We start from the raw sequence: 14,240 nt of genomic DNA on the forward strand, positions 1-14,240 counted from the left end.
TCTCATGCTGCTGCTTTTCATGTGCCTTTGGGGGCTTCACGCATCCTGCCTGGTGGTGTGAGGTGCAGGGAAGGGATGGACAAGCTTCTCCAATTGGCTGGGTGGGCACTTCCAGGTTCCCAGTTTATGTACGGGTGAGGGCTGAGATTTTCCTGCCAGACCTCAGGCCTCTTTAAACAGCAGGAGTCGTGAACTATGTAAGAAGGCATACTGACTCCACAAGAGAAACTGGAAGGCTGAGACACAAATTGAATATGACATTCTTATTAACTCCAAAGAAAAAAAAACTGCTGATGAGTAAGCCATGCCTGGTGGTCAGCTTTCCACTTGCTACTTGCCTTGTACCATTATTTGCCATGCTTTTTGTCTGGTGCCATGTCAAAACCAGTGTAGAGGAGTCAAGACAGGGGTAAATCAGACATACGGATTATGCGTGTCTTTGCTGTAAAACCAAATTTACATGTAGACAGTTGGAACAATTTTGTCTCAACTGTATTCTGGGGTAGCAGGCGGTTGTAGATCCTTCTACTGGCACCTCTCCTATTCAGTCCTGTCAGATCGCCAAGTCAGGGTGGACATGTTTTTGTGGATTTCAGACCTTTCTTGGATATCCGCGGCAAGTTTTCTTGACAGGCTGGACCGCATGCCCAGCCCACCAGGACACCATATATCTGATAACACCATATTTTTTGCAGTCCCTCCTTGGGGTAGAGCTCGTAAGAGCTTTAGATGTTATCGCTCTAGGTTATCATCTGGGTACCCAGCTTCATCCTCTCTTTAAGCAGCTCCTAGAGCGCGTCCCAAAGTTTCCCCTAAATACAGTAGTCGATCGAAGGGTGAGGTATCTGTATCTCTTTCTGACTCTGATATGGACATGGAACAGGTTTCCAAACTCTCAGTGATGGTAGATAACCTAATTAAAGCGGTAACTGATATCTTGCAGATTTCAGATCAGTCTCCAACTGTGTTTGCAACATTGCTTTTCTACAGACACCCCAGGTCCTAGATTTTTCCCCCACATGAAGATTTTGATGACATCTTTGGAAGAGAATGGAATATTCCCTAAAACGCTTAATTATGCCTAAATGCTTAGATATTATGTATCCATATTCCGGAGGATCTTGTGAGGAAATGGTCAGTTTCTGCAGTAGTGGATCCACCTTTGTCCCTTTTGTCAAAACATACCACTCTTCTTGCGGCCGACACTTTGGCATTTCAGGATGTATGTGACAGAAAGATTCACGTGTACGTGACAGGCAGTCGGCTTGGCTCTCAGACCAGTCTTCAAGGTCATGTCTAAGTGGGCCAACGACAGAAACCGCCCTTACAAAAGTGTCGAACTGACAGCCAAATCGAAGGGAGACTACTCTCTACTGATCCTCCTCGATCTCTTCGCAGCATTTGACACTGTTGACCACAAACTCCTTCTCAGTATGCTTTACTCCATTGGACTAAAGGACACTGTTCTCTCCTGGTTCTCCTCCTACCTATCTTACCGTTCCTTCAGTGTCTTCTTTGCAGGCTCCACCTCTTCTCATCTTCCCCTTGCTGTTGTGGTTCCCCAGGGCTTAGTCCTTGGCCCCCTGTTCTCCTCTTTCCCTTGCTGTTGGGGTGCCCCAGGGCCCGGTCCTCGCCCCCATCCTCTTCTTCATCTACACAGCCAATATTAGACAAATCATCAGGAATTTTGGCTATCAGTACCATCTCCATGCGGACGACACCCAGTTATACACCTTCTCCCGTGACATCACAGCGCTGTTCCTCCAGAATGCCACCAACTGTCTGTCTCCTGTCTCTAACACTATGTCCTCTCTCTACCTAAAACTGAACCTTTCAAAAACTGACCTGCTGGGGTTTCCACCCTCTACTAACCCACTTCATCCTGACATCTACATCTCTGTGTGGGGCACCATAATTCCCAGCACGCCCACTGTCTTGGGGTTATATTCGACCCCTATCTCTACTTTACCCCCTATATCTAATTTCTGGGCCGAAAATGTCACCTACACCGCAAGAATACGCCACTTTCTCGCCATGAGCACGTTCAAAACGCTGGACTTTTATTATTGTAACTCGCTGCTGACTGGCCACCTCCGCACCAGACTCCACCTCCTCCTCCAATCTGTCCTGAATGCGGAAGCCTGGCTCATCTTCCTGTTCAACCGCTACTTAGACACCTGTGCTCTGTGCCAGTCATTGCACTGGCTGTCCGTCAAATACAGAATTCAATTCAAACTCACTACATTCATCCACTAAACTCTCCACAGCACAGTGCCGCCCTACATTGCCTCCCTCATCTCAATCCACCCCCAAGCCCTCATCCTCCCCTTCGCTAATGAAACCATATTAAGTGCCCCTTTAATTCAGACCCCTCTTTTCCACCTTCAAGACTTCTCCAGAGCAGCACCAGTCCTCTGAAACGCACTTTGCCAAACTATCCTGGCAATTCCGAAACTTTAGGCATGCTCTAAAAACACACCTCTTCGGGGAGGTATACCATATCCCCTAAACCAAACCCCCCTGTACTCTGCCTGATAACATGCTCCCTGTCCTGCTGATTGCAATCCCCGCTAGCCAAAATCAACCCATCCTGCAGTCATACCAATTCAGCCATCACACGGTTTAAGTCTGACCATTGTTTATGTGTATAGCATCCCTCATTCTCCACCTCGCCATACTGTGCACATCTCCAGTCCCTTTACCTTTTGTTTCCCCCCATTATAGTATGTAAACTCGTTGGAGCCCCTCACCCCTACTGTTTCCATCAATCAATTACTACATATAACCGTGGGTTTTGTATCTTTGTTTCTTGTTTCTGTTTCCCATGTTCTGTCAATGCTGCCGAATAGGTTGGCGCAATATAAATAAAGATTATTATTAATATCTTGTGTGAAACTCTCTACTGAGCTGTGTATCTAATCCTTTCTTGTGTGATACGACCTGCTGAGCTGCTAAATCTAATTCTGTCCTGTGTAATACAGTCATCTGAACCTCATAATGCAAACCCAACAGCACTTGTGCGTACCTTATCAAATAAGGGAGGCTCCTTTTCGTGTGTGATGCGGGCTCACAAAAGGAGTCTGGATCCGTGACTCCTATAAAGTCCAGCAAAAAAATGATATGTTGGAGCCGCAAAACAGGGTTCCCAAATACCTTGATGTATAGAGTTAAAAGGATTCCATCTTTATTATAGCCACGCCAGGGCTTGATGCCAACGTTTCGGCTGTCGCCGCAGCCTTTGTCCGACATATCATTTCTTGCTAGTCTTCTGAACCTCTGTATCTAATTCTATCCTATAATAATGTATTTTAAGGTGTGTATCAAATCCTATGCTAAGGGATACTGTATGCTGAGACCCTATATCTAATCCTATCCTGCATGATTCAGTACTCTGAGCAGTGTATCTAATCCTATCCTGCATGATTCAGTAATCTGAGCAGTGTGTCTAATCCTATACGGTTTGCTGAGATGCTGTGGGACTAGAGTCCCACCACCAGTATTTCTCTGCTGTCGCCACCTAACAGACTGGCAAGAAAAGGTTTTGTGTCACTTCAATAAATTATATTTTTCATCTCAGCAGCTATAGAAGTTCTGGTGTCTGTATCTCATGGAGACTAATATAGTTCACTGCCCATCATCATAGCGCCAACATCCTGTGCCACTTGTGGAGGCCAAGAGTCAGATAAGGGGGATGCAGGATACATCCAGCTCTGCTTTACTGCTCACTATCCATGTCCAGGTCCACAGCAGCACAGGGTATTTAGTATCTCCTGACCATGTGAGCAGCTGTGACCGGTACACTTCAGTGTTGTCCTATTAGTCAGAGCAGAGCCATGTGTGACAAGTAATACTAAGAAGACCTGAGGTGAATGGAGGACACAGGAGCCGCAGACTGAGCCCTACAATACACAGTGGAGGAAGGAGAACTCTCAGCCACTGATGACTGCTGACATAAGGTCCTCCATCCAGCTTTATGACTATTGTACATCCATGTGCTGCAATAATCACTGATTTATGACATGCCATAAAGTGAGGACATTACTCAGGGACTCTGTATTTCTAGACCATGGATTAGGTGTCAGTGGACATATCATATAGCTGCCGCCATTCCTGACATCCACCACACACAAGAGGGGGCTTCTAGTGATGACACTTATGGGGGTTACTAACAGCCTGGGACATTTTCTCTCCAAATTCACCATGTATAGATATTATACTAATGCTCTGTGGATGCGTCACCCTCATCTCATCTTCTTGCTCTTACAGTTTGAAATATAATAATCTACCAGACACATCCTGCACCCAGTTAGCATCTGGAATAAGGAATAACCCGTCCCTGAAGAAACTTGACCTGTCTGATAACAATCTGTCTGGTCCTCACTTCAGTGACTTGATGGATGCTCTGTCCAGTCCAGCCTGCAAGATAGAAGAATTGAAGTGAGTATAAGCGATGTGTACAGGATGAGACATGTGGGGGCACAAGTTATACATGTACAGGATGAGACATGTGGGGGGGTACAAGTTATACATGTACAGGATGAGACATGTGGGGCACAAGTTATTCTTGTACAGTATCAGTGTAAGGTCTTATCGGCGCTGGATTGGAGCCCAGGTGTAGTAGCCAAGACAGACTGGAGAGTAGTCAAGAGGAAGACAAGTCGTTATCAGGTGGTCACGGTTGCGGTACAGAGGATGAGGCAGGAATTGTAGTCAAGTGGAAGCCAGGTCATTAGCAGGACGTTGCAGTTGTAGTAACAGAGGAGTTAGGAGCAGTGGGACTTGATTATAGGCTGAGAGCTCAATCATCATGCACTGAAGGAGTGGCAAGGCAAGGCTTATAAAGGAAGTGTAATTAGCAACAAAGGGTGGGGGGGGGGGATCAGGAGGCAGGAATTAGGGAAGTGTAGAACAAGGCTGGGTTTCAGCAATGGAATTGTCCAATTTCTGATAGTCTAGCAGATAGAGCTCTTGACTGGAATATAAGAGGTTGTGGGTTTGAACCCTGAGAATGAGACATACAGAGGTGGATTCAACATGTACAGAATGAGACATATGAAGGGCACAAGTTACTGTATACATGGACAGGATGAGACATGGGGGTACAAGTTATATATTGACAGGATAAGACATGTGGGCACAAGTTATACCTGTCTCATCCTGTACATATGTGTGCCATAATTTAAACATATACAGGATGAGACATGTGAAGGGCACAAGTTATAAATGTACAGTTTGAGACATGTGAGAAGGGGTACAAGTTATACATGTACAGGATGAGATGTGGGGGGATTACATGGGTTGTATCCTGTTTTATGCTGCGCACTCTTGTTATGCCTGAGATAATCCGCTAACTGCACTCTGATATATGACATCACTACTAATGTCTCTTGTCTTCTACTATCACTTCTTTCTATGGTGTAATTACAGCTGGTGCTGCACTAACCCACGGAGACTGAATACGCCCCTTGTTATCAATATGTCCCTCATTGCTCTCCTTAGGGGACATCACACACAGAACAAAGACGAATGATGCAGCTTCATGGCATGAGGGAGAATTCTGTACTAATAATCAAGTAAAATCCAAGATGTTTAAACTGATACACAAACACAAGATGTGTTCAGGAGCTTCATGCGTCTCACATCATATTGTTTGACACATAGATCCTGCCACATATGTAAAAAACGCACCAAATCAGAAGTTCACTACAAGGTCACATGACCAGAAACATCACAAAGGAGATTCTACTGCATATTCATAAGGGCTCACATCCACTTGCGCTTTTCTTGCGCTTTTTTTTCACGCGATTGTCAATAGGACTTTCTAATGTTAAAAACCCATTGCAAGTTGGTGCTTTGCAATTTTTGTGCGATGCGTTTTTAACATTAGAAAGTCCCATTGACAAACGCGTGAAAAAAAACGTGCAAGAAAAACACAAGTGTACAGAAGTCCTTAATGGGCCTGACAGATTAAATATACTCAGGAAATACCATAAAACCTATTGGAAACACAACACCCTGAAAACTCTGGTAGTCTGTGCTTAACCCTTTATTGACTGCCTAGCAATACATTTTTTGTTGGCAGTCGTCCAGTGGTTTTATTCTGTGGGACAAACACTGTGTATAATGTGCTGTGCTGTTAGCTTACACACTTGGTGTATATTACACGATCAACTATTCCATCAAGCGGGTTCACCTGCCTCCGGTCCAGGCTCGGCAATAAGCAATTCCATACAAAAGTAGAAGTGAAATCCACGCTTGCTTGAAAAGTATAAGTAAAGGAAGAATATGCATTCTTATACTTTTCAAGCAAGCGTGGAATTCACTTCTACTTTTGTATGGTTTTATTCTGCAGTCTTTGGACTGCAGTGCATCAGAAGCCTGGTATTGGAGACCCATGCCAGAGGGAATGGGTGCCGGGCTGTTAGATGACCATCTGGCCCTTGCTCTAACATCCTGGACCATGGAAACTACAGATTACTGCTGTAAAACCCTTTACTGCTGCAGTTAGTATGACCACAGCATGTTAAATGCTGACAAAGGGAGAGGTTCTCCTTCTCTCACCCATCAGAATCCCCATGATGTGTTCATGGGTCCCACTGGGTTGTCATGGCACCCGGAGGCTTGAATATAGCCTCCATTCCTGCCAGCTATGGTGGCATATGAAACTCCGCTTCATAGGCTTTCTAGTGCCCTGCTATACTGAAGTATTGTAGTGTGTTAGAAGAATGAAAATATGGTGATAGTAAAGTACCCTCGTGGGACAAAAGTAAGAAAGCTAAAAAAGGTTTTAAAAAAATAGTAAAAAAATAAAAATGCCTAAACCCTTTCCCCCTTTTACTATTTAAAAAATTTAAAATAATAAAAAAACACATTTTAAATCTCTGCATTCGTAATCACCCAGAGTAAAGCGTTAAGACATTATTTACCCTGCACAGGGCACGCCATAAAAAAATACAAAAATCTTGTCAAAAATAACTAATTCTGACTATCTCGCCTTACATAAAACATAATGGAAAGTGATCAAAACATTGCATAAATCAACAATTATTGCCATTAAAAAGTACAACTGTTCCTGGATAAACTATCTGCTAAGGGCTCAGTCACACGGGTGTTTTAGTCCACGTCTGTCAGTGGAGTTTGCATTCCGCATCTATATAGAATTAATGATTTTCAATGGGAGCGGTCACATGTGCGAATTTTACATGCGCAAAAATGCCTGCGGCGAAAATTATAGGACATAGTTTTTTAAAACGCAGGTAACTGCGACATCTGTGTTTTTTGAATGTGAAACCCCTGGATGCTATCGCCGGCTCCATTGGATTCAATGAGAGAACATCACGATTCTCTGCTACAACTGTGACAGAGGATTTCTTCATCTCCGCGGGGAGTCCCGTTGTCACTGGACACTATGACAATGCTGTCACAGTGTTCAGTGACAAGGGTACTCCCTGAGGAGATTAAGAAATCCTCTGCCACAGCTGTAGCAGAGGATTGCGATGTTCTCTGTATGTCAGTGGGGCTGCTGCTGGCCCCATTGACCAAAGGTGAAACCCCTGGATGCGACAGCATCCAGGGGTTTCACATCTAAGGAATCCCCTGCTGCAACTGTCAAGGCCGCAACATGGGATCGCAGACAGCGCACTTTTTGTACGGAAAAAAACGGCCAAATGCTTTTTTCCTGCGTGCCGCCCGCTTCGGTCACACAAATGTGTTTTGCACAAAAAAATTACAAGGAAAAAACGCCCATGAGACTGAGCTTAAACAGCACTGTTAAAATAAAAAAAAAAATGTTAGGGGTCTTGGAATGTAGACATAATTTTTATTGTATTTTTTAAAGCATGAAGAAGTTACAAAGCAAAAACCCACTATATAAATTTTGTATTGACATAATCTACTGGCCGGCATGATTAATTTAGCATATTTATACCGCACGTTGAATGCAGTTAAAAAAAAAAAAAAATCCCGGATTTGCAGATTTTGTTAATCTCTAGAAAAAAAATGAAACAAAAAGTGATCAAAATGTTCCTCCTACAAAAAACAAGCCCCCATAGAGTTACAGTAATGGGAAAAAAAATTCTATGGCTCTTGGAAAGCTGTGACACAGAAGGAAATCTTTAAAATGAAACTTCTTTCTCATCCATATCATTGTGAGACACAGCCACTGCCACTTGGAGGTGAACACCAAGCAACAGAAAAGGTGTTGGCTAATCCCACTAGCTATATCTCTCCTGCAGGCACCAAGCTAGTCAGTTTGGTTCATATGCACTTGAGAAAGGCCCACATGGGTCTGAAACGTCGCATTTTTTATGTTGAGACTTAAATAAAAGAAGCACTCCTTTGTGCTATATAACTTTTAAGGAAAACAATCTCTGGTGTGCTGCTTCTACTACCTATGTCTTGCTGATATTTATTTTGGACCCAAGGAGTCACGGATTCATTGGAGCGTGCACCCCTGGAGGCCCTCCCTGGAGTGAACAAGTGTGTGGGAGTGAATACTGCTGTGCTGCTGGCTTTTCCCATTTTTTGATTGTGCAATATTAGACAAATCCTCAGAAATTTTGGCTATCAGTACCATCTCCATGCGGACGACACCCAGTTATACACCTTCTCCCGTGACATCACAGCGCTGTTCCTCCAGAATGCCACCGGCTGTCTGTTGGCTGTCTGTAACACTATGTCCTCTCTCTACCTAAAACTGAACCTCTCAAAAACTGACCTGCTGGTGTTTCCATCCTCTACTAACCCACTTCATCCTGATATTTCCAACTCCGTGTCGGGACCATAGCTCCCAGCATACCTGCTGTGTGGGGTTCTATTCCCCCTTTACCCCCTATATCTAATCTCTGGCCTGAACATGTCACCTGAACCGCAAGAATCTGTCCCTTTCTCGCCATAAACACGCTCAAAACGCTGGACTTTTATTATTGTAACTCCCTGCTGATCGGCCGGCTCTGCACTAGACTCCAACTCCCCCTCTATCCTGAATGTGTCAGCCTGGCTCATCTTCCTGTTCAACCTCTACTCAGACGCCTGTGCTCTGTGCCAGTCACTGCACTGACTGTCCGTCAAATACAGAATTCAATTCAAAATCACTACCTTCATCCACAAAACTCTCCACAGCACAGTGCCGCCCTACATTGCCTCCCTCATCTCAATCCATCACCAAGCCCGCGCCCTCCACTCCATTATTGAAACCAGATTAAGTTCCCCTTTAATTCAGACCTCTCTTTCCCGGTTCTAAGACTTCTCCAGAGCAGCACCAGTCCTCTGGAACGCACTTTGAAGAACTATCCAGGCAATTCCCGACACACAAAACTTCAGGCGTGCTGTAAAAACACACCTCTTCGGGGAGGCATACCATATCCCCTAAACAAACCTCTCTGTACTCCGCCTGATAACATGCTCCCTGTCCTGCTGACTGCAATCCCACTACCCATAATCAACCGCCCCTGCAGTCATACCGATTCAGCCACCACACGGTTTAAGTCTGACCATTGTTTATGTGTATAGCACCCCTCACTCTCCACCTCGCCATATTATGCACATCTCCAGCCCCTTTACCTTTTGTTGCCCCCCATTATCCGTAGTACGTAAACTTGTTGGAGCCCCTCACCCCTACTGTTTCCATCAATCCATTACGACATGTAACCATGGATTTGTTTCTTCTGTCTGTTCCCCCTCTTCTATAAACGCTGCAGAATATGTTGGCGCTATATAAATAAAGATTACTATTAATATCTTGTGTGAAACTCTCTAATGGGCTGTGTATCTAATCCTTTCTTGTGTGATACGATCTGCTGAGCTGCTAAATCTAATCATGTCCTGTGTAATACAGTCTTCTAAACCTCCGTATCTAATTCTATCCTGTGATAATGTCTTTTAAGGTGTGTATCAAATCCTATGCTAAGGGATACTGTCTGCTGAGCCCCTATATCTAATCCTATCCTGCAGGATTCAGTACTGTAAGCAGTGTATCTAATCCTATCCTGCAGTATTCAGTACTCTGAGCAGTGTATCTAATCCTATCCTGCAGGATTCAGTAATTTGAGCAGTGTGTCTAATCCTATACTGTTTGCTGAGATGCTGTGGGATCAGAGTCCCACCACCAGTATTCCTCTGCTGCCCCCACCTAATGGACTGGCAAGAGAAGGTTTTGTGTCACTTCAAAAAATTATATTTTTCATCTGAGCGGCTGAGTATAGACATTTACATTCTACTCCTCATATATAGTAGTACTGGTATCTGTATCTAAGGGAGACTAATAAAATCCACTGCCCACCATCATAGTGCCAACATCCTGTGCCACTTGTGGGGGACAAGAGTCAGACATGGGGATCACAGGATACACCCAGCTCTGCTTTACTGCTCACTATCCATGTCAGGTCCACAGCAGCACAGAGTATTTAGCATCTCCTGACCAGGTGAGCAGCTGTGACCGGTACACTTCAGTGTTGTCCTATTAGTCAGAGCAGAGCCATGTGTGACATGTAATAATGAGAAGACCGGAGGTGAATGGAGGACACAGGAGCCACAGACTGAGCCCTACAATGCATAGTTGAGGAAGGAGAGTTCTCAGTTGCTGATGACCGCTGATACAAGGTCCTCCATACAGATCTATGACTATTGTACATTCATGTGCTGCAATAATCACTGATTTGTGACATGCCATAAAGTGAAGACATTACTCAGGGATTCTATATTTCTAGACCATGGATTAGGTGTCAGTGGACATATCATATAGCTGCCGCCATTCCTGACATCCACCGCACAAAAGAGACGGCTTCTAGTGATGACACTTATGGGGGTTACTAACAGCCGGGGACATTCTCTCTCCACATTCACCAAGTACAGATGTTATACTAATGTTCTCTGGATGGGTCACCCTCACCTCATCTTTTTACCACACGTCCTGCACCCAGTTGGCATCTGGAATAAGGGATAACCTGTCCCTGAAGACACTTGACTTCTCTGTAAACCATCTGTCTGGTCCTCACTTCAGTGACTTGATGGACGCTCTCTCTAATCCAGCCTGCAGGATAGAGGAATTACGATAAGTATTAGAGACGTGTACAGGATGAGACGTCGGGGGGTTCAAGCTATACATGTACAGGATGAGACGTGGGGGGGGGCACAAACTTTACAGGATGAGACATCTGGGGGCACAAGTTATACATGTACAGGATGAGACGTGGGGGGGCACACATTATACATGTACAGGATGAGACATATGGGGGCACAAGTTATACATGTACCGGATGAGACGTGGGGGGCACAAGTTTACATGTACAGGATGAGACATGTGGGGCACAAGCTATACAGGTACAGGATGTGACGTGGGGTTCAAGCTATGCATGTACAGGATGAGACCTGTGGGAGGTACAAATTATACATGTACACAATGAGACCTGTGGGAGATACAAGCTGCCATGACACCCACACGGCTCCCTGCGATCTTATCGGGACCCCCAAACATCATTGCAGGGATTTACATTCTGCTCTCAGAATTGACAGCGGCATTTAAAGGGTTAATAGCTCTGATGAGCCACGCAGCTTATCGGAATTGTTTCTGCCGGGTATCAGCTGTGAGAAACAGCTGGCACCCAAGATGTAAGCAGGGAAATCGCTGCACTATGCTACTTCTTTTTATATGCTTTAGGGGGCTCTCCACATTCTGCTGGTCCTCCGTTTACTTTTGGGTCAGGGACGGAATTTTTCTGCCTGACTACCTTTGTAGTGTAGAAAAAAATGCATAGCAGCAGCACAATCTTATTGCTCCACAATGAGCCAGACAGGTTATGCAAAGTCACTCATCAGGGTCCGGTCCAAATAAACCCATATATTGGCAGTTTGTAGAAGAAGAGATGTAGCAGCCTCTGTGGTGTCATATAAAAAGTTATTTTATTTCTCCAGACTCATAAAATGATGTTTCGACTCCTAGAAGTCTTTATTAAATAGTGTAGTGGCGCAGTGAGTGTATAGGGGAGCAGGTTCTGGGTGGAAGAAGTGCTTGTTAAATTAAGCCAGCAGCTTTAGCACTAGTTTTATGCGTGTTTTCGCTGTAAAACCTTTGCATGAGGACAGTTGGATCCATTTTGTCTTAACTGTGATGGCAGGCGATTGTAGATCCTTCTATTCGCACCCCTTCTGTTCAGACCTATCAGATTGCTGAGCTGTAGTGAGCACGCTCCCTATTGCTGATGATTTCAGACCTTTTTGGGGTATTCACTGCAATTCTTGACAAGCCTGCACAGAATATATCTGATGATAGCATCTTTTTTGCAGGTATCTGCTCGGGGAAGACCATGTAATATGTTTAGGTCTTATCACTCTAGTTTATCATTTGGGTTCTCGGCTTCATCCTCTCATTCAGCACCTCATAGAGCACGTCCTGAAGATTTCCCTAGATACAGTAGTCGATCAGAGAGTGAGGTATTTGCATCTCCCTCTGACTCCGAAATGGACATGGAACAGGATTCCAAACCCTCAACGATGGTGGATAACCAAATTACGGCAGTAATAAGTATCTTTCTGATTTCAGATAAATATCTGACTGCGTTTGCAACATCCTTTTCCTTTCAGACACCCCAGACGTTCTCGCAAGACTTTTTCCCCAAATAAGCATTTTGATGATGTCTTAGTCAGGAACCGGAATATTCCTATAAAATGGCTTCATTATGCCTAAGTGTTTAGATATTATGTATTCCTTCGCCTCTACCTGTGTCTGCAAGGTCACAGTTGAGTGGGCCAAGCAGCCGAGCAGGTGTGTTTATTTCTATTCCTCGGTGGAAGAATTGGTGGATATTGCTTATCAGATTAGCCAGGCAGGAAAGTTTATTTGTGATGTTTCCCTTGACGTAGCCAAACGTTTGGCACATGCTATGGCAGCCTCAATAATTACCACACGCTGTGGATTTTAACAAATGTTTCTTTTGTTGTTACCAGGCTTTTTAGTGCCAAACTAGATGAAGTTATCGCTGATGCCACCCGTGGGAAAAGTTCCCACCTTCTACAAAATAGGCCAAGATGATTGCGAACCATACAGAGAAAAAGGTTGCAGTTTTGTTCAAATCACAATCTAGTCCCCAGTTTGCAGACAGTAAAAAGACCGCAAAAGATCAAAAGCATAGGCCCTACTTAAGCCAAGACCCTCTTGGCGCCCTTAGTCTCAACCTCCTAAATAGTAATTAACAAAGTCCACTGTTTAACCGGCAACCCCCACTGATTTCTTCAGGGTGGGGGTTAATTTTTTTCCTTTTTTAGGAAGATGTGGTTCACCCAGAAGTCATGTCTTCAAGTTACACCATAGAATTTTTAAACCATCCTACTGACCCTTTTTCAGCTCAAACATTCTAAGGCCTCCTCAAAGGGGCTAAGCCTACATTCAGGTGGTACACAATCTTGTGGCTCAAGGCATCATCATTCCTGTCCATACTCTCCAATGCTTTTGAGTTTTTATTTCAACCTGTTCAGAGTGCCTTAAAAGGATCGATCTGTCAGACCCATCCTGGGCTTGAAAAAAATTGGATCAGTATATAAAGGTCTAGCATTTCCGCATGCAGTTACTAAGCTCGTTCATTGAATCCATGGAGCAGGGGAAGATTCTTTCATCCGTCAATATCAAGGATGCCTATCTTCATATTCTAATCAAACCCACCAATCTTTTTTCCATTTTGCCATTCAGTTCAATCGTTATCAGTTAACAGCGCTTCCTTTTGGGCCTGCTACATCTCCTCTAATGTTTACAAAGGTTTTAGTATTTGTGCTTTCTTTCCTCTATGCCAGGGAAATAGTAGTCATTCCATATCTTGACGACATTCTGACAAACTCCCTGTCCAGAGCGGCCAACCACAAAAGTCTTTTTATTACCCTGGATATGCTGTCCTGGTTTGGTTGATTGATTAACCATCCCAAGTTGTCCCTCTATCCCTCTATCTTCACAGCTTCTGAATATTCTGGGCTTATATTCTGTACCAACACGGTTCAGGCCTTGGTACTATTGCCACTGGGGAAACAGCGTCAACTTCAGAATCAGGGTTTCCCTTTAATAACACCAAAATGGGTGTCCGTTTGCAAGTGCATGAGAGTGCTGTGATTGATAGTCTCTTCCTTTTGTGGTGGTTCCTTCAGCCAATTTCACTCTTGGATTCTCCACTGGGCCTATCTATCGAAGGTGGAACAGATCGATGGGCTCATTGGTTCAGTGGATCCATGTTTTGCGGCAAATTCAGCATGCACTTAGT

The 14,240-nt window shown here is 44.3% G+C and overlaps 1 protein-coding gene across 4 annotated transcripts in view; it reads left to right on the forward strand.

The window, feature by feature from the left end:
- Positions 1-14,240, forward strand: part of LOC136632018 (NACHT, LRR and PYD domains-containing protein 3-like) — a 1,080,175-nt gene that overhangs the window by 1,039,307 nt on the left and 26,628 nt on the right. For all 4 annotated transcript variants that reach the window (XM_066606558.1, XM_066606556.1, XM_066606554.1 and 1 more), the window contains exon 8: positions 4,267-4,437. In XM_066606558.1, coding sequence (XP_066462655.1) covers positions 4,267-4,437 — 171 coding nt within the window. The remainder of the gene's footprint in view (positions 1-4,266; positions 4,438-14,240) is intronic.

The sequence above is a fragment of the Eleutherodactylus coqui genome, chromosome 6 (genome assembly GCF_035609145.1).
Source record: "Eleutherodactylus coqui strain aEleCoq1 chromosome 6, aEleCoq1.hap1, whole genome shotgun sequence".
NCBI classification, from domain to species: Eukaryota; Metazoa; Chordata; class Amphibia; order Anura; family Eleutherodactylidae; genus Eleutherodactylus; species Eleutherodactylus coqui.